General features: G+C 31.3%; 1 protein-coding gene across 1 annotated transcript in view; it reads right to left on the bottom strand.

Annotated features, from left to right (window-relative positions):
• LOC115890332 (ATP-binding cassette sub-family G member 1-like) overlaps positions 1 to 27191 on the bottom strand; it is a 77281-nt gene that overhangs the window by 9194 nt on the left and 40896 nt on the right. The window contains exons 2-8 of the mRNA XM_030910523.1: positions 23950 to 24067; positions 18678 to 18870; positions 16878 to 17023; positions 10679 to 10776; positions 10091 to 10231; positions 9928 to 10026; positions 1963 to 2096 (exon numbers count right to left, since the gene is read on the bottom strand). Of these exons, the coding sequence (XP_030766383.1) occupies positions 1963 to 2096; positions 9928 to 10026; positions 10091 to 10231; positions 10679 to 10776; positions 16878 to 17023; positions 18678 to 18870; positions 23950 to 24067 (929 nt within the window). The remainder of the gene's footprint in view (positions 1 to 1962; positions 2097 to 9927; positions 10027 to 10090; positions 10232 to 10678; positions 10777 to 16877; positions 17024 to 18677; positions 18871 to 23949; positions 24068 to 27191) is intronic.

The raw sequence follows: 27191 nt of genomic DNA, 5'->3' as shown, positions 1-27191 counted from the left end.
ACGTTGTGTCACGCGACCAAACGTCGGGGCGCAACGTCGGCACAACCTCGTGCCAACCCTAGTCTGCACTAGTTTGGAGAATAATTTTTGGGTAGAATCGACGTTGGATACCGACGTTGGCTAGAAGCCTAATTTAGTACAAACTGCAACGTTGTTTAAAATCCTAATTCACAGAAATACAAAACTAATATGGCGTCTAAGTCGCGTTTTATCTTAAATTGGGATAATTATAGTAAAAATATTATTTTTATGATTTAGTTAGAGACATATGTCAGATGGCAGTGAAGGAAAACAAAACAAAAGTATTTAAGTGTGGAGGATGTTTGAAGATCATAATTATTGAAACACTTTAACCGACTCTGTAACTCGTTACCCAAGGCAAAAAAGTTAAACGCAAACAACTTTATTGATAATTGTATTGTTTCTACTTTGAAAAATACTAATGGGCCTTAAAATTAAAGAAGTTCTAATAATTTTCTTGAATTTTTTTTTAGTAAAATGCGAATAATTCATTCGCAGTCGAAAAAATTGTTTCCGCGTGTTTTTTAGAGTCAAATATTTCAAGTTAATGTATTCAAAAAGTAGGAATTGCTATTTTAGGAACGAAACATTTACTTATTTAACAACATGGCGGCTTTCACTTTGTTGTTTTGGAGATTAAGATGGAGTAGTTCGAGTAGTCGCATACTGGACTAATAAAGTCGCAGTTCGGCCTTAACAGGTAGTATACTAGTCGCAAGATTGCCTAATTTAGTCATCCTAGAGCTTGTGCTTGTGCCGCCCTCTATAATCTAAATAAACGAGGGAGTGGATCGGTAATATATGTCGATGTATATTTAAATTTAGTTTTATATGTACCTTTATTATGTCCCGTTTTAATTAAGTTTTTTTATAAAAATAAAAGCAGCACTGAACTGTCTGACTGAACAGAACAATGAAGTGAAAATTTAAGATTTAAGGGTTATGGTTCAATACAGTTGCAAAAGGTAGTGACTCGACGTCCTACCAACGTAAGAATAAGGAAATCTAAACAACGTTGGAATTAGTAAAATAGACGACGTTTGCATAACGTTGGAATAGGTCCTGAAACTGACGTCGGAAAACTCTATATTGTCCAACGTTGTAACTACGTTGTCCGAATCACCTAAAGATCACTTAAGCAAAAAAGGTTACAAGACAACGTTTATTCGACGTCGCAGAAGCTTCTACTTTGCTGTAGTACTAGTCCAACGTCGGTACAACTTTATAAAAACGTTTAAATTTATTTTAATACCCAAGGTAGGGAGCTAACTATTTTTTGTAACTAATCCAACGTTGTGTTTAGTAAACATGTGGTCGCAAGTCGTGAAAATGCTACTTGGGACTGCTTAGGCATCATAAAACCTTTTAAAAAATGAAATAAAAAACCATATCCATATTTAAAATAATTAAAACATTTTTATATTTATTTTTTCTCATCAATAAAAAAAATATTCAAGATAACGAGAATTGCAAACTTGACTAGCTATACTGTCATGGTCACACTGATAGCCAGAATACTGTGAGTTAATTTCCTACATCACACAGATAGAAGGACGCGTTTAAAGAAAAACAGATTATGGATAGGCATTAAAAAAAGAACTCTTTTGTTTTGTTCAAAAAGATGAATGACATTTTATCAAAATCAGTTCAATCAACCGAAGAAAGGAAATATTTTTAATTAAAACAGTTTTTTCTAATTAAATTATATCCACTAAGGTCGTCCGAATAAAAATAAAAAATCCTATGCACCGATAACATATAAATAAACATAAGTAAATAATAATAATTAATTGTGTATTTTTTTAATATTTAATGTGTTAAATTGAACATAACTTAATATGTATATTGAGCCTCCTCCACCAAAAAAACTCTTTATCGGTTCGGTCAATAAGTATCAAGCAAATTTTTGTGTTATTATTATAACATTTCAACTAGACTTACCCAGCATCGTCTGTTTATCAACAAATTTCTTTTGTACAACAACAGGAACTGCATCAGCACAGGTGCTGGCGATGGACTAGGCATATCATCGTCCAAACCCCATGATTTTTCTTTGGAAAACAAACTTTCCTTTTCTGCAAAAAAAAACATTCAAAAATAACTATTAATTATTATTAGGTATAATAATAATCCCTATATTATTTTTTCTCTAAAAGATAACTCATTCTGTATGATGCTTCATTTAAAAGCTGGATTTTTGCTGGTTTTTTAGGCAATACTGAACTTAATTTACGTTATTTTTATTGTGATGCTTACAAAAAGGCTTGAAAATCGTTACTTATGCAGCGTATGACTGTTTTCCGACAAGAAAACATGAAAAATAATGGAAAACATAAAAAAAAGTGTGAGTCGGACTCGCACACGAAGGGTTCCGTACCATTCATTATCTATACAACATTAGATACTATATTATTATAAACTTTTTTTTTTATTTAGCTAAAATTTTGAATGCGCGTATAAGTAATTTAAAAAAAATAAAGAAACACATTACTAAAAATTGTATTAATCAATAATAAATATGTAAAAAGTAAAAATAAATATGTAAAAATATGTAAAAATTAAAAAAAAACGCTTAAATAAAAAGTCGTCTTGACTAGGATTCGAACCTGCCATACTACGGCTCCAACGTCATAGCAGCGTAAAGTCCTAACGCTTTAACCACGCGGCCACAGAGGACTTGAAAGATTCTATGTAAAATTCTTGCTTAAAAGATAATGTTTAGTGAAAGTACTTTTTTATTTATAAACATTTATTTAATTCTGTTTTTAGTATTTGCTCTTATAGCGGCAACATAGATACATTATCTGTAAAAATTTCAACTGTCTAGCTATAACGGTTCATAAGATAGACCTTTGTGACAGATAGACGGACAGACGGACAGCGAAGTCTTAGTAATAGGGTTCCCGTTTTTACCCTTTGGGTACGGAACCCTAAAAAGAAAAAATACAACCAAACAACTTTTTGCGAGTATGCAATTATATACAGGGTGTTTCAAAACAAATGCGAAAAACTTCAGGGGGCGATTCCTTGTTCAAAATAAAGGGTAGTTTGCTTCATAAACGTTGGGTCAAAAGTCAACCATTAGGGAGAAATCGCGGTACAAAGATGGCGGAAAAATAATGTTTTTATTTTTTATCTTGAAAACGAAATGAGATAGACTAATGAAATTTTATGGGAGCATTACTGTTATGAAAATACACTTTCTGGTATTTTTTTTACTTTGTAAAATGAGTGGAAGGGGTTGAAATAAACTACCCCTATCATTCTTGTTAACGAAATTTAAAGAAAAATCTTATCAAACACATGCAAAAAAATTACTTTGGATAGCTTGGCTTATTTAGAAACTTTTTTATCTCTTGTGTTTCTTTGATAAAACTCGCCGATTTGAAATTAAAAAATAAAATGTAAAGCATTACATGTCAGGATAAAAAACATTTTTAGATGAAGAATCAAGTGATAAATAAAATAATATTAGAAACATCCTAAAAAGCGACAGCGGCCGACTAGATTTTTTTCTTAAAAAAATTAGAGCAGCCCACTAGATTCTTTATCTAAAAATGTTTTTTGTCCTGACATGTAATGCTTTACATTTTATTTTTTAATTTCGAATCGATGAGTTTTATCAAAAAAACAGAAGAGATAAAAAAGTTTCTAAACAAACTAAACTATCCAAATGCTTCCATAAAATTTCATTAGTCTATCGTTTTTCGTTTTCAAGATAAAAAATAAAAACATTATTTTTCCGCCATCTTTGAACCGCGATATCTCCCTAATGGTTGACTTTTGACCCAACGTTTATAAAGCAAACTACCCTTTATTATGAACAAGGAATCACCCCCTAAAGTTTTTCGCATTTGTTTTGAAACACCCTGTATACTGAGTGTAAAAAAATGGTGTACCAACTTCTTTTCGTTTCTTGAGAAAATTAGAGCCTTTAAAGGTCATTTCAGCCTTTATAGCCTTTACTTGAAACATATTTGGTAATTTTTTTATATGATATCTAGTACCTAGTTAAACTATACCGGGTGTCCCACTAACAATAGCTCTCGGCTGTATCTCGGAAAGTATTAACCGTAGGGCTTACGGAAAAAAATATTTATAACTAAAGTCGTTATGAGAAATTGCTGGAAATTATTTTCAAGTTTGTAAAACGGCCGCTAGGGGGCGCAACTGCTATGGAAAATAAGAAAATAGAATTTTACAGAATTTTGCCTAGATAATGGGTACTATAAATAATAGCTTCATAATCTTCAGTAAATTTTGGATTTTCTTTGTTAGAACCATTTTCTCCTATCTGCTAAAATAAAGTGGTGGGGGAAGGTTAGATCTATCTTTATATAAATGTTAATAACTCCGGACTGGATGATCAGAATCCAACAAACGAGGGCTCGTTTAAAAGATCGTTTCTTACTCTATATTATACCATAAAAATAGTAATAATAAGGTTTTGAAAGTAGACGCTAGAGGGCGCTTTCTTACAATTTAACAAACATAGCGCGTTTTTTCAAAAAAATTAAATACGAGAATATATGTAATTTTCGCTGATAATAAAGAGTAGTAAAAGCTTCAGTACACCTTATTTTTTTGTTGGAATGGGCATAATCAAGAGGGCTACTGATATACCGTGTTGTAAAAATAAGGTAATTAAGGGCTTATTTTTTGGAATTTATTATAATTTTGCTAATACATTCGGTTTGAAAGAAGATATCAAGATGCGGTTTTCGCTGACTTTTTAAGCTTTCACTACTCTTTACTATGAGTTAAAATTACATATACTATTGCATTTAATTTTTTTGAAAAAACGTGCAATGTTTGTTAAATTGTAAGACAACGCCCCCTAGCGTCTAGGCTCAAAAGCTTATTATTATTGTTTATATGGTACAATATAGAGTAAGAAACGCTCTTTTAAACGAGCCCTCGCTGGTTGGATTCCCATCATCCAGTCCAGAGTTATTAATATTTAAATAAAAAAAAATCTAACCTTCCCCCACCACTTTATTTTGGTAGATAGGGGAAAATGGCTCTAACAAAAAGTATTCAAAATTTCCTGAAGATTATGAAGCTATTACTTATAGTACACCTTATCTAGGCAAAATGGTGTAAAAACTCCATTTTCTTATTTTTTTGTTTTAGTTGCGCCCCCTAGCGGTCGTTCTACAAACTTGAAAATAATTTCCAGCAATTCCTCATAACCCTTTTAGTGATAAGTGATTTTTTCCGCAGCCCCTACGGCTAATACTTGCCGATATACAGCCGAGAGCTATTCTTAGTGGGACACCCTGTACTTATTGAGTTATAAAGAAATAGCAAAGCTGATTATGACAGAACCCAAATATGCTAATCAGCCACCCTTGCTCCATTTAAAAAAAATGAGATATGATTAAAAATAAGATTCATTTCCGGTGAAACAGGAAGTGACCGAAAAGAATTGAATACGTCTAGCGATCCTAATTTATGTCATATACTAACACACGTAATCTCGTTTTTTTATTTGAAAAAGTAAAAAAGTTATAGGGGTGAGCAATTTTTGAGACGCACCCGGTATACAGGATGTAAAAAAATGGTGTACCAAACTTCAGTTGAGTAACACTACAAATACAAACAAAAGAAAATTTTCTTATGAGCATATGGCCTAAGATGCTTCCTAAGGAAGATACAGGCCCTTACAACCTTCACTTAAAACATATCTGGTAAATTTTTAGATATTTGGTATGTAATTACAGCGCTTTTTTGATAAATAATCTCTATATTTTATGTATTTATTTTTAAAAACAAACTTTAACAGCAGCGATCAACGCGTATGAAATATTTAAGTTTACATACCCCACAGTCCTAGAAAAACTACAATTTGCTAAATACAGTTTTCATGTCAAGGAAAAATGTTTATTACAAGTTATTATCTCTATTGGGCAACGGACAGCAAATATACAGTTGTTCCTAATATCCGCTAATGGTTTGTTAAATTATCTGTAACTTTTTGCGTAAAGTATTCAAATAACAAAACATCCTGCTAAACAAATAGTTCAGTAACTGACATTTAAATAGACTTGTTTTTATTTATAGAATATTGTAGAAATTATACGCAGTTTAAACAATAAGTATGTACAGCTGGTTCCAATAAAATTGAATACGATTTAAAACATATTTTTATTATTTCGGGCAGTATATTCTACGATACCAGTCCCCCATTTCTCTACTCATGTCGCGCTGACATTCTGAAAAATTTATTTGCCACTTTGTCAAAAGCAAAGTTGTTTTACACAATGTCACACAGGTGAATGACACTTCTTATGGGAGAACTGGCAATGGTTGAAAACTTGACTACAAGCGATTTTCTAGGAATCTTCCTTACCGATAAATTATTGACAAGAGTGACAGATAAAACCTTGACATTCTTTCAGTATAACAGTTCATCTCTTTTCTTTCTAAAGTGTGCGTTGAAAGGAGACAAAAACAATTTTTGGTGACCCATAATTTGTTATTCGAACACCACTTTTCTCCTTGTCGGGTCGTTGACGTTGACTTGTCGCCATTTTATTTCTTTTGTTTACACGCTGCAGTTTGCTTTGTAAATTTAATACATAAATTATTTAGGCAAATATAGGTTTTTGATAAAACTCCTTGGACTAACGTGTAGGTAAGTGTTGATATATAAGTTTTTTTTCATCTTAACATGCTCATTGTCATTCTCCTGATTTAGGTGACAAAAAAGGATCATCAAATCAAATTGAATTTTATATTTTGTCATCCCGGGAGCGATAATAAAATATATATTTTAAGGATACCTTCCTAAATATCAACGAGATGAACCATCGGAAGAAAGGGACCATAGTACAAAACAGAAAGGTGATCTTTTTTCTTTCCACTTGGATATTGAAATTATTATATACTGTAGTCGTGTTCGACATTATGCTCTGAGAAATATAGATAAACAAAGAACAACAGATATAAAGCATCCCAGAGGAAAAGAGAGGCAATACCTGTACTCTCTCTTTGATATTTGTGAAAGTTACGGCAAAGTATTGTTGTAAATTTCATCTTTTTAATCAACCTGAAAACTTCGAGCAAAAAGATGACACTTTCAACAATACCCTGACAGATATCAGAGACGATACAGGTTTTTCCTCTCTTTTCCCCTGGTATACTTTTAATTTATTATTCTTTGTTTATCTAGATTTCTCAGCTTTAAATCAATTAAATTATCTCAATTAAAAATAAATGAAGAATTAAAAAATTTATTTTTTTAAACTTCCCGCCATGCGTGACAATTTAGTCCGTAGTTCCTACAAGCGATTTTGGGGGCGCTAGTAGCAGTAGACTTGTCAACAGTGTCAAATTTAAACGTCAATTTTACTTTCCGATATTTAGCAAGGCGCTCGCACTTCTCCTTGTGTATGTGTTTTGTGATGTCACAATTACCTTAACATGTCAAAATACTTGACACATAAATATACACTGCCTAAATATTCCAAAAAAATATGTAAAGAGTAGTATTCATTTTTTTTGGAACCAGCTGTACATTCACTATTTTTATAGGTAAATAATACATAACAGTATGTTTTAAATATACCGGGTGTTGCATCGTCGGTGGGGACATAGGAAATCCCATGTAAATTTTAATGGGGTCAATTATTGACTTCCCTAATTATTTTAGAGAATAATTCTGTTTATTGAAGAGCACTAAAGCCCACATTCAAAAGAATAACTTTAGATATTTTTGATTAGCTCGTTTACGAGTTATCGCCGATTTCTTTTTAAATATTTCTTCTTTCTTATGTATTTCTTTTTCTTTCTTATGTTTACTCTTTCTTTCTTATCTTCCTGTATTTACTTATGAGCACCAGTCAAGGTAAAAGATAACTGTCAAATGAAGTTGTCATTTCAGAAATTTACCTATTTAGTGCTTTATTATTAGTGAAAACTCATTCCTACATCGGAAATGTTAAAGATGTATTTATAAATTCAAATTAATATGAATTAAAGTAAAATAAAGTAATCAATTACATGGTTAATTATAGTATTATTACAATATTCAATAACTTATTAATTTAGGTACTATTAAATTGTTAGAACTTTAGGATTTAAGAAGATGTTCAAACATTCCTCCATCGACTGCTAGACAATAACCCAGGCGATCATAAAATTCTCTTCTTACATTCGCTAGTTGGTATTAAACTGAAATTCTATTGCATTCGGCAGAAATAGCATATTTTAACTCGTCTAGATTTGGGTATTTTTTATCCTTGTATATCCTGTTTTTTAAATGGCCCCAGAGAAAGAAATCATTTAGCGAAATATCAGGAGACCTTGCTGGCCAATTTACTGCATGATTTAGGCCAATAACGTTTCCTTTAAAACTATTAGGGAGTTTTCGTTGCTTTAAAAAAATTCAACGGTACGGTTAACGGATACGTAACCATAACCGCTATTTTGGCAGATAAAAAAACAGTTTTCGGACTTTCGGTTCATCGGTTCGGAGCTGACATACGATACGATAACCGAAAACTGACAGCTGAGCACAGCCCGTAGCGTAGCGTTTTGATTTTTGGTTTTTGTATTGTTGTTTGATTTGAAAGTGCTTTATATGCTTTTATTGGGTATCGCTATATAGAATGGACAATTTAATTTTATTGGACTCTAGTGATGAATCGGATTTGGAGGATGCTATGCTGTTGGAAGGGTTTGAAAACAACATCGAATATCGAGCAGAACTTTATGGGGAGTTCAACCTAGAAATATTATCTGACCAAGAGTGCAAAGCTAACTTCCGCTTTGAAAAAAAAGACATTCCTCGATTAGTTGAAGCACTAAGAATTCCCAACGAGTTTAACACAGATAAAATAAATAATCAAAACATAAACAAAATAGAATGAGGTTAGGTTAGATCTGTATTTTTCAATGTTGTGTTTCTACTGCGCTAGTGCGCATGCGTACCGCTATGTTAACGGCTTTGGCTAACGTCCGTAAAATATCGGCAGCTAGCGGTTACGATATGCGATAATCGAAATTGAAATGTCAAAGTTGTCAATTAGCGTTAACCGGAATTGCAATTTGTAAGCAACGAAAACTCCCTATTGTCTAAATATTCCCGAGCAGCCAGGGTACTATGTGCCGGGCAGCCATCCATTTGGTACTAAACTTCCTGATTTTCCCTAGCGGCATCATGTAAAGCAGGTAAAATGTGATTTTCGAGTAGTTCCAAATAATATTCTGCATTTAAATTTCGCGTAAGAAATAATGGCCCGATAATATTGTGTCCGAATATCCCTGCCCAAACATTTACTTTCTGTGGATATTGCGTCCTTGTTTCGACAAACCTGTGTTGGTTTTCTTTGTTCCAATATCGATAATTTTGAACATTGGGTTCATTATTTAAGGTAAACGTGCATTCGTCAGTGAAATTTATGTTTTTTAAAATTTCCCTATCCGTGTTTGCTCTTTCCATCATATCAAAACCAAACGCCTGCCGCCGTATTTCGTCCCCATCTCGTAGCTCTTGGTGCTTTTCATATTTGAAGGAATAGTATTTATGTCGTTTCAAAATTCGAAACGCTGTAGTGTGATCTATTCCTATTTCATCCTCAAGTTTCCTTGTGCTTATCTTTCCATTTTCAAGTTATTCTTTTGAATGTGGGTTTTAGTGCTCTTCAATAAACCTAAATAGAATTATTCTCTAAAATAATTAAGGAAGCCAATAACTGACCCCATTAAAATTTACATAGGATTTCCTATGTCCCGCTCGACTATCCAAAACACCCGGTATATAAAAAATAATTCATTAATAACAGTAAAAAAAAGATTCATGAAATATATTTCTAAAATAATTTAAGGGATAATTACACAAGTCAGTAACGTCCAAGAAACCATCTAGATAACTATAAAGTAATTAAAATTAATTATAGATACCTTTGTTACTAATAAATTCATGCTCTGCCTGCTTATCTTCAATAGCTTTTGCTAAAAGGTCTAGATCAGTACCATATTCACCTATAGCAACTTCCATCACTGAAATTGAAGAAAAAAATTACTTAGTTTTGTGGATAAAGTAAAATATAAAGTAGGTACTTACAAAAATCTGCTGGATTGTGATAAGACGGACAATTCAGGTTAAATTTACTCAAGTAAGTGACCAAACTATTGGAGGGTCCCTCGTATATGCATTTTCCGGTGGCCACAACGTACAGGCTGTCAAACATTTCAAATAATAAAGCTGAAAATACATAATAAACATTTATTAGAAAAATAAATGTATCTAGAAAAAGTCAATACAGATGTCTTTGTGGGGCAAAAGCCCTCAAAAGGTTAAATAAAAATAATATATTTTGTTTTTTTTTTTTCATAGAAACTGTTAGCACAGAACACATAATAATGCATAGATAACACATAATCCAAATAGTAAAAAGCACTCGAACAAGAAGAATAGAATTCCTTTTAACACGTAATAAGACTATAAAGAAGTGTCTAGCCCTAGCAGGCAACTGTTAAGCCCGACCAATCACGTTAGAGTTTTTGACAAACGTAAATGAATTAACGCACTCCAAATAACCACGCTAACCAACCTGATTGGTCAAGCTTAATAGTTGACTGCTAGGACTAGACACTTCTTTATAGGATGATTTCTAAATTTTCTAAAGAAGTATTAATATGATCTTCTTACCTGAAGGTTGATGAATGGTACAGATGATCGTTCTTCCTTCTTGTGCCAGTTTTTTAAAGAGGTACATGCACTGGCTACAAGAGGCGCTGTCCAAGCCCCTAGAAATAATTTTGGTTCTATTAAAATTCCAAAGTCAAAATAACCTGATTGCTATTTTTATTTATATTAAGCATCAACAGAGAGTAGATTGTTTTAAATAACCTAAAAATTAATATTTTATCATTCTTGTGCGCTTTTTACAAAATAATCATACTTTTTACAAATGTAAGTTCTATATCATAATCGTAAGTCTATAAGGTTCATAGTATACAGGGTGGTCTGAAATGTATTCCGGAAACATATTCTGCAGATAATAATAAGTAAAAAAGTTCGTATAAATGTATGCCCTCAAATTCTTTGTTTCGGAGATACAGGGTGTAGAAGTTTCATTTTTATTTCGATTTTTTTTTCCAAATAATTCCTAAAGTTACGTCAATATTTGGATCAAAATTAGTGTCTGGGTGTTTTTTGACAGGAGTAGTTTGATTTTGATGTCAATATGACTCCTACTTGTAAAGGGCGCCACCTACTTATTATTTATGCCTTTGAATAAGAAGACTAAGGAAGGAGCATATCAAAAATCTTAGGTACACCGCGATGGGCCTCAAATATGGCCGACTTAAATTCCGGTTTATCAGTGTCGTTCTAATTTTATTTAAAAAATGTAAAACTATGATGTAGGGTAGACGTGGGGTGGACTCAATAATTTGTTGTTTTATTTTACGTTGTGAATAAATGTTGGTAGTTATTAAAATTGTTATAAAAATATAGAATTCTAATAAAAATAGATAAGTTATAATAAGTATTTATTAACACAAACATCCGATACGCTACTGAAGCAGGTAAGTCAAATTAACGTATCTAAATTCTTTGACATCTAATCTTTGACAAGTAATAAATAAAAGCTAAAATGCAAGAAAAATATATAATTTAGTTAATTTAAGTGAATTTCATAAATGATCGGTTTACTACACGTATGTATATTATATAGTCACTTACTAGCGAAAAGTTGTTCCATTATTTCACTCAATTTTTGCCGAGATCTACCGCACGCTACACAACCAACTATTTTAGAGTCTTTTTCGATAAATCGCGATTTTTTTTTTCCACAATAAGGGGCCGTCCTCTGCCGGAAACACTGCGACCTGTGAGGCCTATTGTGTTTGTCCCCTTTCTATATCTGCACCCATTCTCCTATCCCTGTGCCCTGCACTAACTTATGCAGGTCCTTGATAGGATGGGAGCATAATTCCTCCGGTTCTAGCCTAGCTTTCCCAAATAAAAAGTGTCGCTTGCGATCCAGAGCCTCGCTGTGACATATTATGTGCTCCGCTGTTTCAGGATCTTTATCGCAGAGTCTGCAGCAAAGACTTCCTTGATACAGATTGAGCTTGTTCAGGTAACACTTGACAGCCATATGTCCTGTCAAGAGGCCTGTTGTAATCTGCCATTTATTCCTGCTAAACATTAGTAGTTCTTTTGCGGTTTTGGAGCTAGGTCCTTGGATAAAAGCCTTGCTGTGCCTGTGCCCCTATCTGTTCCTCCAGTGGACATTCTGCTTTTCCCTGATCCAGAATTTTAATGCACTACGGGCTATACATTTGGGTATTCCCAGTACTGGCTCTGGACCAAGATAAGATGCCGATGATCCTTGCCTAGCTAGCTCTTCGGCTTTTTCGTTGCCTTGGATGCCGCTGTGGCCCGGCACCCAGAATAATTTAATTCTGTTCCGTCGAGCCAGAGTTTCCAGTTCACCTAGGCATTCCCAGACGAGCCTCGACGATACCTTTGGGCTCATAAGCGCCCCAAGTGCCGCCTGACTGTCTGAGCATATATTGATGAGCTTATCTGAATAAGCTCTTCTATTGTTTTCTCTCGCACATTGTAGAATGACGAAGATTTCTGCCTGGAATACGGTTGAGTGTTTACTCAAGGAAAAGGATAGACTTACCCTTGGTCTTTCCCCAAATACTCCAGCTCCTGTTCCTTCAGCGGTCTTTGACCCGTCTGTATACCAGGTTAGTCCATCCTGAAGGAATGTTATATCTGTCCACATTCCTCGATCCATTTTATATAAATTTTTATTAAATTACATTTTTCCATAAATCGCGATAGTGTCACTGTTAATTTAAGTTCTGCCACAATTTCCATCTAGATTTACTACCTTTATACAACTATCAGTAGTAGAATAAATAATAAATAACATAAAATAAGCTCCGTAAAGACTGACAAATCCACAAAATTTCAAATCAAATTCAAATGTGTCAAATGAATCGTCAAACAGAACTGTCAAGGATCCCCACCCTAGAGAGCTTTTATGGTGGCTTTTCCGCCCACCATGCATGAATACATGGATAGCATTATGCTCCTTCCTTAGTCTTCTTATTCAAAGATTTATGCGTATCTGTGTAAAACTAAAAGTAAAATAATGACGTTTTTTTACGTAGAACTACTAGTAATGGTTCCCGAGATATTTGGAATCGAAATTATCAATGCCTAAGTAATGCCTGTAAATAGTTAGTAGATTCAAATCATAAATTTGAAATGATTTTGTGCCAAAAGTTCAACAGAAACTGTTTTATCGTCATTTTTTAAAAGAAAAATTTATGATTAATTTAAAAAAATAAAAAGTTTATATATATAGTATATAATATATAATATAAAAAAATAAAAAGTTTATATATATAGTATATATATATTTATTTAGATAGTTATTTCAATGAAATAACTATCTACTCGACATGTCTATTTTTTTGTCAATAATTACATGTATTGACTAATTTTATTCTAAATTTCTCGAGAACGGTTGCTTGTAGCGATTTTTAGCAAGAGTCATTTTTTACGTAAAAAATCATGAAAATGTATATTTTTTGACTCAGTAGTTTTATACAGGTACGGCCGAAAATTTATTAGTTTTCAAAACAGTTAAAACACATGTAGGTGGCGCCCCTTACAAATAGGAGTCATATTGACTTCAAAATCAAATTTCTCATGTCAAAAAAGTCCCACACACCAGTTTTGATCTAAATATTGACGTTACTTCAGAAATTATTTAAAAAATAGCGAACTACCCCATATCTCCGAAATTAAGCATTTTAGGACATACATTTATACGAACTTTTTTAGTTATTTTTATCTGCAGAATATGCTGCCGAAGTTTTCGGAATACAGTTTGGACCACCCTGTATATCTATTAATTTTATTAATATTTAATATGAAATAACATATTTAAAATAATCATAGAAATAGTAGATTTTATCACAATCGTAAAAAATTGATGATTAATAAATAGATAGTCATTGTTTAGAGCAAGTTCATGGATTCTGTCCTCGTGTTCAAAGTTTACATAATTCTAGACAAAGATCGTGACCTAATAAAGCGTACTACTATGATTGCTTAGTCACAATACATCCCACTGACCAGTATTGATATGACTTAATGTGTGTCATTTCATTTTTTTTAACAATAATGTATTACTTATTACTTGCAAATCATATAAATAATCGCTAATTATTAGGAAAACTGGAAATCGTCCGATTTTGACCAAAATTGGTATACACCCTATTGTGAGGTCGTAGATTACGAGTCTGAACTTTTTTCTGGTGGTCGCTTACCGTTTTTCAGAAAAACGAAAAATTATTTCAGAATCGAATTTTTCATAATTTCTCATATTTTTAAGGTTTTCTATAATGCAAATATTTTGTTAGGTATTCAATAAACAATGATGTTTTGGTTTTTCAGATTTTCTGTTATTTTTTTAAGCAAATCTATGCATAATAGAGGAAAATTTGCGAAAATAAATTTGTAAACAATCTGAAAATGTTGGGTTATGGTTATGTGTTTCTGGCATTTAAAGCAACGTTGCCAATTTTTCGCTCATTCTGAGATTACGAAAGGCGGTCGCCAGAAGAACGGCTCCTTCCCATAACTGCTATTTTACCAACGAGATCTGACTATTTATAACCACGAAGTTACGCGGAAGAGTTTTGATTGCATTGGTTTCAACTTCTATGCGGAGGGTGTTAATTTTTTGTTGTTGTATTATACCAAAAAAAGATTAACTCCCTCTGCAAGGAAGTTGAAACCAATGCAATCAAAACTCTTTCGTGCAACTTCGTGGTTATAATAAATAGTCTTTATATAACTTCTTTGCGGAGGGGGTTAATTTTTTTTCTGGTATAATATAACAACAAAAGAATAACACCCTCCGCATAAAAGTTGAAACAAATGCAATCAAAACTCTTCCGCGTAACTTTGTGGATATAGTTAAGTATATTTAACTATTGTGAGATCTCATAATAGGTAATTTATTTAAAACGCCTAATCACCCGAAAAAATAGAAGATATGGCAACGTTGTAAATTTTCAAATTTCTATAGGTTAGGTCTACAACATGGTACAAAGCAAACAAGGTATGATCGATAGCGGCTCCAATTTCGTTCAGTTCGCGCATACCACCTGTGACGTCACTAGGAAAATAATGAATAAATAAAAAATAAAGAAAGTTGACAGGAGATCTGCATCTTTGATCTGCATTTTTTGGGGTTATGGTTAAGAATTGTTTATTTTTAAGACTTTTTAGTTCGTTTAATTTAATAATTACTAAAACCAGCAGTTCCAAAAATATATTTAAAAATAATAATTATCTATTAACATGGATTTGGACGATAGGTAAGAATACTAAATTTATTTCTATATTCGGTATAAAATTGTTTATTAGGTTTTTAGTTTGCGATGTTTATGGTAAATAATTTTCATTTTCATTGCCTCTGAATTCACATGAGGACAGAGTTGAGGATATCTATGGAAAAGTAACCACAAGAGGAATTGTTACATCATTTAAAAAATGTTGGGAAGTTTATTGTTTCCCATCGAAAAGTAGAAAATGCCAATGCAGATGAACGTATTGTAATTGTGATAGAAGTAATTCTAAGGGTGAAGTTTATTATAATTAGTGGAAGTAATACCAAGGGTGAAGTTTATTATAATTAGTGACCTGTGCTTCTTTTTATATGTAGATGTTTCTGGTTTTGAGAATAAATCGGTTGAACGACACCCAAAATTTAAAGAAAGTATTTGCATACCCAGAATATGCCCATCAAGGATTATATAGCTCAAATTTCCTTTAATGGTAGGCAATTATTCAATGCAAATTAACTTTTTAAGTGACTGAAATATTAAATAGTTTACAATATGGTATATCACTAAAATTATATTACTTTTAGGTACAATTAGGGCCCGATACATTTCAAAAAGTAGAATATTATTTTATATTAAATGAGGTATTGTACTAACAATCAATTTATATTAATAACGGAGATTAAAAAATAACAGAATAAATAGTTCTTTTTTTTATACTACAAAAATAAACTATAGAATACCTACAACAGTATTTAAAAAAATAAATAAAAAGTTATGTCCAGGCCGAGATTCGAACTCCGGTCTCTCGCTTCCTAGCCCGACTCCTTACGCACTGCTCCACAGTAATTTGCTTAGCGATAATTCAGTGACGGTATATAAACAAAAAAACAGGTTTATAACAATATCTTGACGATTTGAACTGGCGCGCGGTGCGTGCTGACCAATAGCGCCTGTTATCACCTGTACGTAGCGACCAACCTGCGCAATATCATACCTTGTATTCTTTGTACCATGGGTCTACAATATATTAGTCTTTGTCATTACATAGGAGAGAGAAAGAAGGATATATGAAATGTCAAACTTCCATCTGGTCTCAATTTTCTTTATTTTGTTAAGAAAAGTGTTTTTCAGTAAAATTTTGGACATTTCTCTATCCTCAATCAAGTGTGGCTTTGAGATAAACTATAATATAATGAAAATATAGTGAAATTATTACTTTATAGGACCGAAATAAAGAAAAATTCAATGATGAAATTATTTTCCTTTTTTCTGAAAAACGGTAAGAGGCCGCCAAAAAAAAAGTTCAGATTCGTAGTCTACGACCTCAACATAGGGTATATACCAATTTTGGTGAAAATCGGACGATTTCCAGTTTTCCCAATAATTACCAAATAATCTTTGTCATACACCAATGGACTTTGTTTCTAAATTCACAAACTGAATATCTTTATACTATATAAAAAACATTGTTTTCAATGTAATAACTATGACGTATAAATAGTAATAAACAAGGCTCTTACGTAGTTGGTTCATCCAAAAACAGAATTGGTGGGTTGCTAATTAATTCTAAAGCTACCGCTAGACGTTTTCTCTGGCCTCCAGACAAACGTGACGTCAGTGTGTTGTGGGATTGATCCAAACCTATCGATTCCAAGATTTCTTTGATCTGTAATCAAAATTAAAACTTATTAATTACAATGCAAAAGTACAGCAAAATTGTGTTTCTTTGAATTAATAAAGACTTTGACATTGACACTAAAGTCTATAAACCTGACTAATTGAAAATTTACTTTTATGCACAAACAGTTCTTTTAAGAACTAAATTTTCGAGGTTTTGTATCGCATTTCTCGAAATAGTGTATTGAAAATATACCGAAGAATTTAGTCTAGGCAAAGAGCTTGTAGCTTCTCTGATAAACTATTTTGAACGAGAACGTGACAATAAAGATCCTTTATTACCCTTGACTGCAGTCAGAGAAGTGAGTTTGATTGATAAGCACATTATACCATTTTCAAAGTTATTTCTACGTTAGTTTTTATTAAATTCTGTGATGATTAGTTTGTGCATTAATTACACCTTCTTACTTGTTATTACCACTTATGGCGTTATAAGATGTACATCAAACAAATACTCGTAATAACGCTTAGAATATTCTTCATAATGGACTAGTTTATTAAATTAAAAATAAAACGTAAAAATCTTTAAAACATAATGATATAATAAATATATTGTTTGTCAATTTTAAATTAAGATAAATCTAAAAGTTGATGACGTCCATTGGAAATTGTTTTGCAATTACTGTATATTATGTACTTACAAGTTAACTATGGAAAAGTAAGAACTGAGGATATGTCGTAGGCAGGATCGTTAGGACAAAGCCAACTGAACGCCGTTTTTTTTCGGTCATACGGTATTTCTTATCTAATACACATTCTCGATTACTACTTTTCAAAATGTCACCTTGTATAATATCCCACTGCAAAATAAAAACACTATATCACCACAATACACCAAAACACTTTTACTTTTACACTGGACGCGCGTTTCGCTAACCATGTTAGCATCATCAGCAGATGATTATAAACTAAAGTACAATCTACAAGTTGAGCGTTTATATACTGGCTCAGTGGGCACCGAGTGGGCGTGGCAAAATCTAGCCAACCGAGTCAGAGCCCACTGAGCGTAACAATTAGATTTCCGCCACTAGAGTAGTAGGAACAAAGAACTTGAAGGAATTGGATCGTTGTCTCTGTTCATACTATCTTTACATTTATTAATTCTGATGCTTTCATATGCATCTAATTGCGTGTAATTTGAGACTTGTTTAATTAATTTTAAATTATTAAGATCTATACAATGTTCTTTATCATATATAGATCTTAATGATTTAAAATTAATTAAACCAGTCTCAAGTTACAGGCAATTGGATGCATATGAAAGCATCAGAATTAATAAATGTAAAGATAGTATGAACAGAGACAACGGTCCAATTCCTTCAAGTTCTTTGTTCCTACTACTCTAGTGGCGGAAATCTAACTGTTACGCTCAGTGGGCTCTGACTCCGTTGGCTAGATTTTGCTACACCCACTCGGTGCCCACTGAGCGAGTATATAAACGCTCAACTTGTAGTTTGTACTTTAGTTTATAATCATCTGCTGATGATGCTAACATGGTTAGCAAAACGCGCGTCCAGTGTAAAAGTAAAAGTGTTTTGGTGTATTGTGGTGATTTAGTGTTTTTATTTTGCTGTGTAACACCAAAGGTTCCAACCCTCAACTGTAATAATATCCCACTATTTATTTTTATTGGTAATACATACCTGTTGCATTTTGTACTGTCTTGAAACTGAGTACCCTAGCTTCAAATTAGCAGCAAATGTCATGGCTTCCATGACAGTCAAAGCTAGACGCACTTCTTCGTCCTGAGGAATGTAGGCAGATAGTTTCCTGAAACGTGGACTGTCAGTGCGCTGGACACCGTTCAGGCAGATATCACCAGTACTGCCTTTTGTCCTAAAAAAGGAAAAAATAAAAAATTATAGCAATATTTTTACAATAATTTAGATAAATAAATGAACACACAAACACAAACTGGATTTCATGAAGATCGCAATTTTAAACTAGTGCTACTTTGGGTGAGAGTATCAATGAGGATCAGAAGAGGACCACAATAAAAAAAACGGCATTGTAGTAGCCTTTTAAAAAAACTAAATAAAGGAAATCGTATGTTATCGACGCCTATGATAATGTTATCGACGCCTATGATCCTTATGATAGGCAGTCATTTTCACGCCGTGCCTGCACCCCGTGTCCGCTGATGTTTCGCATAATTCGCTACTAATTTACGCCGAAACTCGCTAAAGTCGATCATTTACGCCCGGAGGGATAAACTCAACTTGTCCAGATACGCTCATTTTGCTCCTAGTGCTTAGATTCCACACAATCCAAACTGAATGTTTGAAACATTTTCAACCTAGATATCGTAAGGCAACTTGTTACACATACTAGAGATTATGCCTCTCTACTTGTCCAATTCCACGTGGATGTCAAACAGTATTCAGGTAGTGAGATATGGCTACTTTATATTGAAAGTATTCGTTTTCTATAGGTAAAAGGGTATCCCTAAATGATTACTTTATTCGGGGTTGTAAAACTCATATATTAACGTCGCATAAAGATTTAAGTACATACCTAGGTAGCTTAGTTTATGTATTTTGAATTAAAATAATATTACCGCTTTATTTATTTTTGTTTACGCATAATATGAAAAGTGTATGCATTTTATATAAGATTAAGATAATCGGATTTGCTAGTTATATAACTATATACGTATACAAATTTTTACCGAAACAATATGTTATTTCCGAGAATATTTATTTTATGTCGTTCTTTAGTAGTTTGTTTTCAAGATATCTACAGCGTGTTGTGAAAATTACTATATAATAGTACTCTGGCGCCTAGAATTTTACCCATCTAGACATTTACATTTATTTCTAATTAAAAGAAATTACACTTTTATTAAAAAGTAGCCCTGTATACTTTAATAAACGCATCGTTCTCATCTTCTACAAAATTTTACACAACTTTTTTAACATTCACTATGTGTTAATTTATTACAACACTACTCGAAGGGTTATTTGCTATTAAATATGGCGTATACGAAGAATAAAGTTCTTGAAATACTAGTGAAATACCTGAATTAAACTGAAAAACTCTGAAATATAATGAGGTGGTTAAAATTATATTATAATTGAAAAACTAATGTAATACTTATAAATTATGTGAATTTTTGATATAATTCTCCAGTGAATTTGCAAAACCTGACGTTCGGAACCTATTTAACTTTTCTACAACCATGTATTTATTCAACTACATAAATAGGTACAAAACAAAATAACTTTCTTAAAGACTACGTTAAAAACAGCATCTCTTAAACTATTTTCAAATATTAGATCGAAAATGCGTGTATAGGTACTAGAAGGATTATGAGGTGTCTATAATAAATATTATGCCTTAATAAACGTTTGATTTCACAAATGTTTAACTTTAAATTTTATATACCTACTATTTCTCTCTAGTATTTCTAATCACTAAAGATAATTACCAAGTACATTCATGTAATACCTAGTATATTACTGATATAGCAATACTAGACTACCTAAAGTTGAAAGTTTCAGTAAAATGTAAGAAAAATTAAAAATATAGCTGAAATATTAATAATATCTATAACTAAACTTAAAGTAATAAAATAGGTAATAAGTAAAATGGGGTATAATTAAAAAAATGTATATATGAAAAATATAAATTATATATTTATGAAACAATCGATAGTAGGTACTTCTGAAAAACTTTTAAGACTTTTTTTACCTTTCCACATAAGTCTTGAATATACCTGTATATACTTGATATATTTTTTTACATAATAAACAATGAAATTATTAAATTACTGTTCGACTTTTGTTTAATATTTTTAATTAAAAAGCTCAACAAAATATTTCAACGCACAAAAAATAAAAATCATGTTTGAAAACCACTGTTCCACGTTTCGGCTTGATCAAGAAGTTTAATGAGAATAAAATAACACATATTCAACATAACTAATATACTAAATAACACATAACTCTAGAAATTTTATTCCTCAGGAGGACCATAGATAGATATTTAATTAACTTTTAATTTTAACAATAAAATTTTACTTTTTACGTGAAAAATTGTCTGTTTGTGCTGAGGTTCGCAGCCATCTTCTTTCGCAAGCGAAATCGACCCTTATCAACCGACTACGGTAGCGCCCTCTCTTTGAGACCTCTTGAACCACGAGGCGATTCATATCACCGAAATCGAAAAATCCGAAAATCCGAACAATTACTTTAAAAAAACTGAAATCTGTCTCCATGACAACAATTTTTACTGTATAAAAATACTGCCTTAGAATTTATCTTATAATTATGCTTGTAATTACCTTAGTATTTATCTCGATTTTTTTTTATAGCCATTTTTAAAATACCTTTTAGAAGAGATTTGTTCAGATAATGTGTTGGCTCACTACCTTTTCCTGTTATCTTCCGGAGTCTGTAACTTGTAGGGGTGATATGACGCTTCTTTCCAGCACTGCATTTTTTTCCGCTAATATTTTCGAGCACTAGAGGTCAAAGTCAAGTCAGTAGTCGTCAGTAAGTCAGAAATACGCCTGTACGGCCTAAGAACGCTGGATTAAACTCATCGCCACTTCTGATGTAATCGGGAGATTAATATATTTAACAGAAATTGATATTTTAAATTTAATTCTAACTAGCTTGACAAACAATGTCTTCTCTGGGCCGAAATCAACAATCTCTGACATTCAACTGTTTCCAAAGCCTACTACTCCGCCACTCGCAAACATCAGCGGACACGGGGTGCAGGCATGGTACAAAGAATACAAGGTATGATCGATAGCGGCTCCAATTTCGTTCAGTTCGCGCATACCACCTGTGACGTCACTAGGAAAATAATGAATAAATAAAAAATAAAGAAAGTTGACAGGAGATCTGCATTTTTGGGGTTATGGTTAAGAATTGTTTATTTTTAAGACTTTTTAGTTCGTTTAATTTAATAATTACTAAAACCAGCAGTTCCAAAAATATATTTAAAAATAATAATTATCTATTAACATGGATTTGGACGATAGGTAAGAATACTGAATTTATTTCTATATTCGGTATAAAATTGTTTATTAGGTTTTTAGTTTGCGATGTTTATGGTAAATAATTTTCATTTTCATTGCCTCTGAATTCACATGAGGACAGAGTTGAGGATATCTATGGAAAAGTAACCACAAGAGGAATTGTTACATCATTTAAAAAATATTGGGAAGTTTATTGTTTCCCATCGAAAAGTAGAAAATGCCAATGCAGATGAACGTATTGTAATTGTGATAGAAGTAATTCTAAGGGTGAAGTTTATTATAATTAGTGGAAGTAATACCAAGGGTGAAGTTTATTATAATTAGTGACCTCTGCTTCTTTTTATATGTAGAAGTTTCTGGTTTTGAGAATAAATCGGTTGAACGACACCCAAAATTTAAAGGAAGTATTTGCATACCCAGAATATGCCCATCAAGGATTATATAGCTCAAATTTCCTTTAATGGTAGGCAATTATTCAATGCAAATTAACTTTTTAAGTGACTAAAATATTAAATAGTTTACAATATGGTATATCACTAAAAATATATTACTTTTAGGTACAATTAGGGCCCGATACATTTCAAAAAGTAGAATATTATTTTATATTAAATGAGGTATTGTACTAACAATCAATTTATATTAATAACGAAGATTAAAAATAACAGAATAAATAGTTCTTTTTTATACTACAAAAATAAACTATAGAATACAACAGTATTTAAAAAAATAAATAAAAAGTGATGTTCCGGCCGAGATTCGAACTCCGGTCTCTCGCTTCCTAGCCCGACTCCTTATGCACTGCTCCACAGTAACTTGCTTAGCGATAATTCAATGACGGTATATAAACAAAAAAAACAGGTTTATAACAATATTTTGACGATTTGAACTGGCGCGCGGAGCGTGCTGACCAATAGCGCCTGTTATCACCTGTGACGTAGCGACCAACCTGCGCAATATCATACCTTGTATTCTTTGTACCATGGGGTGCAGGCACGGCGTGAAAATGACTGCCTATTATAAGGATCATAGGCGTCGATAACACGTATATAAAGGAGAATACAAGAATATAGTCTTGTAGTTATGTAATAAACAAGGATGATTGAATTAGCATTAGGATTTTCTAGTTCATTTTCATTTAGATCAATAGAATAAGAAATTTGACACTAAAGACCGAGTTATGTATGTAAATTAACTAAAATAAAAGGTTAAAGTAATATTTGCATTCTTAAGTAAATAATTAATTTCGTTAAAATTACTCTAGTTCAATGTCATTCCCATGGCTATACGAAAATTAGACGTTTTTTACTAAAACTTAATTGCTTTGTTCCAAAAAAAAACTGTTAAATTTACCATTTTTAGTTAGAAACAAATATAGATCCAGGATGCCAATTATGCTAAAAACATGTTCGTTTTTTTTATTTACTTCACATTTTTTAAGAATCTAAAACATTAATAAAATGCTATGCTATAACACTTACTTAAATCATTAAAAATACCAAGAAACAGGTATAATAATTTATATCTGACTTTTTTGGAATTTGCAAAATACGGAACATAAATTATGGTAATTTTTTATATAAAAAAACAAAGAGATCTCTTAAAAAAGCGGTTTTGAATTTGGCAAGTGTTGAATTAATTTTTAAAGAAATAAATATGTGAATATTTATATTTTTTGGTAAATATGATCGAAAGTAGGAAATACCAATGATTGTCATTTAAATTTTGCCCCCCCCCCCACTCAAATTTATATACTGAGACGAATAATAAAAAAATGTTGGGTTGCTATTTTTTTTATAAAAAAAGTTTAATAACGAAGTTCATGATTGTTGTACGTATAATTTAAAATATTACATAAGCCCTTGGTGAACAAATATATCATATAAGCCCTTGATAAATCATTATAAATAATATTAAATAGAGTAACTTACACAAATCCAGCTAAAACATTCAGAAGAGTACTTTTCCCGGCACCTGAAGGACCCATTATCACAGACAATTCTCCTGACTTGAAAGTACCAGAAACACCATGCAGAATTTCTTTGGTTTCTGTAAAATAAAAATAATAATATTATTGACAAATAATAACATTGTTCACGGGCAAATAAGTATTTTAATAGCAACAACTGATCTCTACAACGGTTTCTTATTGAATAATGAATATTTTTCATATTCTTATGTCACGCAGGTTTTTTTGGACTAAGTCAGATTAAACGATCCTAATGTTAAGAGAACCTTCGACTATAAGATAATAGATACATAATTCTATACAGGACTTCTAACACAAATAGCAATGATATTGTTATTACTAGGAATATATCCAGTGATTTTTATTTTAAAAATGAACTTCCGTCGATGATCCAGCAGAAAAACCATAAAACAAAAAGTTCCTATGGACATATGCACTAAAATCCTTCCCGAGGGAGTTACATCCTTCGCCAAAGTAAATAAAACATATTTTTGACACTCTGTGTAATAAAAAGGGCACTGGATTTAAAATCCATTGCAATTTTTTTTTCATTCTCTTAACAAATGAAAGATACAGACGTTACAACAGATATACAGGGTTGTTCACCACATACGACACGGAGTATTGTAGCTAAACGATGAGATTTTTACAAATTTAAGTTTGGGGTTCGTTGAAGGACTATTAGAGCTACAATTTAAAAATATTTTTACAAGATACAGAGTGTCCCAAATAAATAAAAAATATCAAAGTTGTATTTTTTTAAATGGAACACCCTGTATATTATTACATTTTTAGTTTCTACGATTAAAATAAAGGTAAATTTGATTAAGGTTTATTATACTTAAACCTTACTGTTTTTGAAATATTTTCAATTTTGTGAAATTGCAGTAAAATTTTAAAGGTTCATTTCTCCAAGGGTATCAATGTTTTTAATACTAAATATTTAATGAAGTTTATTTATTGATCAGTTATTGTGTTGCAATAATAAAATAATACTACCTTATACAGAGTGTCTAAAAATTTATTTTAAATAATTATTAGCTTCAAACTGCAAACTTCTTTAATTTAAATGGAATGCCCTGTATATTTTAGGAGAATCAGATGCACAATTAAATTGTCTATCAAATTGTATTATACCATTTTTTACCTATCCCTTCAAGTTTTCGTAGAAAATGCATTTTCTTATAATTTAGACCTCATTTATCAATATATCCATGGAATATTGACATTTTAGATTGTTTTAAAGCAACAAATGTACAAAATGTACAGACTAGTAATATTATCGTTTTTAGCAAAACGATAATATTACTAGCCCATTTGTATGCAAAAAGAAAACTATTTAAATCTTTATAAAAGAGTATACCATTAATTAAATATAACACCATTATTTCCGCCCATATACTAATTAATTACATACTTAATTGTGTTCGTTTATAAATTATTCTAAATAAATGTGGATTTTTGAGTCAGAAATCAATATAATAATAAGTTATCAAATTAAAGTCTTTGTTGTTCTAAATAAGCATTTATTAAAAAATGAAATATCATTTTTAAAGTGTTACTTTTTATCACACTGTCTAATACCCATACAAAATTCAGTTTTTTAGTATTTGGAGCAATTATTATTAATCAACGCAAACAGTCAGTTAATGTAGTTTGAATACTGGAATCATATTAATTGGTCCTCTTTAACAAATATTTAAACAGTTTTTTTATTTTTTAATGAAATAAAGTAATTATATCGACAATATTAGTATATGTACTCTTTAAAAATTTGGTACATCTTTAAAAATAATCTAAAATGTCAATAGTCCATGGGTATATTAATAAATAAGTTCTAAATTACAAGAAAATACATTTTCTACGGAAACTTAAAGAGATAGGTAAAAAATGGTATGATATAATTTGATAGACAATTAAATTGTGCATCTGATTCTCGTAAAATATACAGGGTGTTCCATTTAAATTAAACAAGTTATTGCCGTTTGAAGCTAATAATTATTTAAAATAAATTTTTAGGCACTCTGTATAAGGTAGTATTATTTTTATTATTGCAACAAAATAACTGATCAATAAATAAACTTCAGTAAATATTTAGTATTAAAAACTTTGATACCCTTGGAGAAATGAAGCCTTAAAATTTTTACTGCAATTTCACAAAATTGAAAATATTTCAAAAACGGTAAGGTTTAAGTATAATAAACCTTAATCAAATTTAAAAAAATACAACTTTGATATTTTTTACTTATTTGGGACACTCTGTATCTTGTAAAATTATTTTTAAATTGTACCTCTAATAGTCCTTCATCGAACCCAAAACTTACAATTTGTAAAAATCTCATCGTTTAGCTACAATACTCCGTGTCGTATGTGGTAAACAACCCTGTATAATTGACCCCGTAGTTGGAATAAAAAAAATATGAAAACGATGAAACAAGAAAAAAAACTCAACTTTCAAAGAGATTTTACAAAGAAATTTTCCTTTAAGCTTACCAAGATTTTTTTCGAAATAGTTTTATCTGTGTTAAAAGACATCAAACAAAGAAAATACATATACGGAAAATTTGCAGAATTATTTTCTGGTTACTGAGCACACTAAAAATAAATAATAGTAGAAATAATTATTTTTAAAATGAGTCTCTGTTATACCGTTAAAATGACATTTCCTCTGGTATTTTACAAAACAACTTAAATTATAGTTGACAGGCATTTTATTATTAAAATGATTATTTTTTACTGTCATTATACTGTATGTCCCGGATCTTTACCCGAGGAAAAACTTTTTTATTATTGACATTTTCAGAAAAATACATTCTTCATAAAAAAATGTGCTTGTTCTAAAACGATTAATCCGGTTTATGATTTTCCTAATTTCCATACAGTTTTAAAGAAAATAAAAAAAAACATGAAAATATGGTTGAATTTTTTCCTAAGGCAATGATGTCCTAAAAATCAAAAAACCCTTTCCATAGCATTGAACCAAATAAATTTTGTGTTTCTTTAACATTTTAAAACAGTAAAAAATATGAAATTAATTAAAATTCTATCAATAACGATCTAACAAAGAATGAAAACGAAATTATATTATAATTTTTAGGACTTCGAAAAAATTTAACAATATTTTCATGATTTTTTTTAATTTTCTCTAAACCGGTATGGAAATTTGAAAAAGTATAAAAGCGATTAAGCATTTTAGAACAATGA

Source organism: Sitophilus oryzae, unplaced genomic scaffold (genome assembly GCF_002938485.1).
Source record: "Sitophilus oryzae breed Bouriz unplaced genomic scaffold, Soryzae_2.0 scaffold_863_pilon_pilon, whole genome shotgun sequence".
Lineage (NCBI taxonomy): Eukaryota > Metazoa > Arthropoda > Insecta > Coleoptera > Curculionidae > Sitophilus > Sitophilus oryzae.
This window is presented reverse-complemented; position numbering and strand designations above follow the sequence as displayed.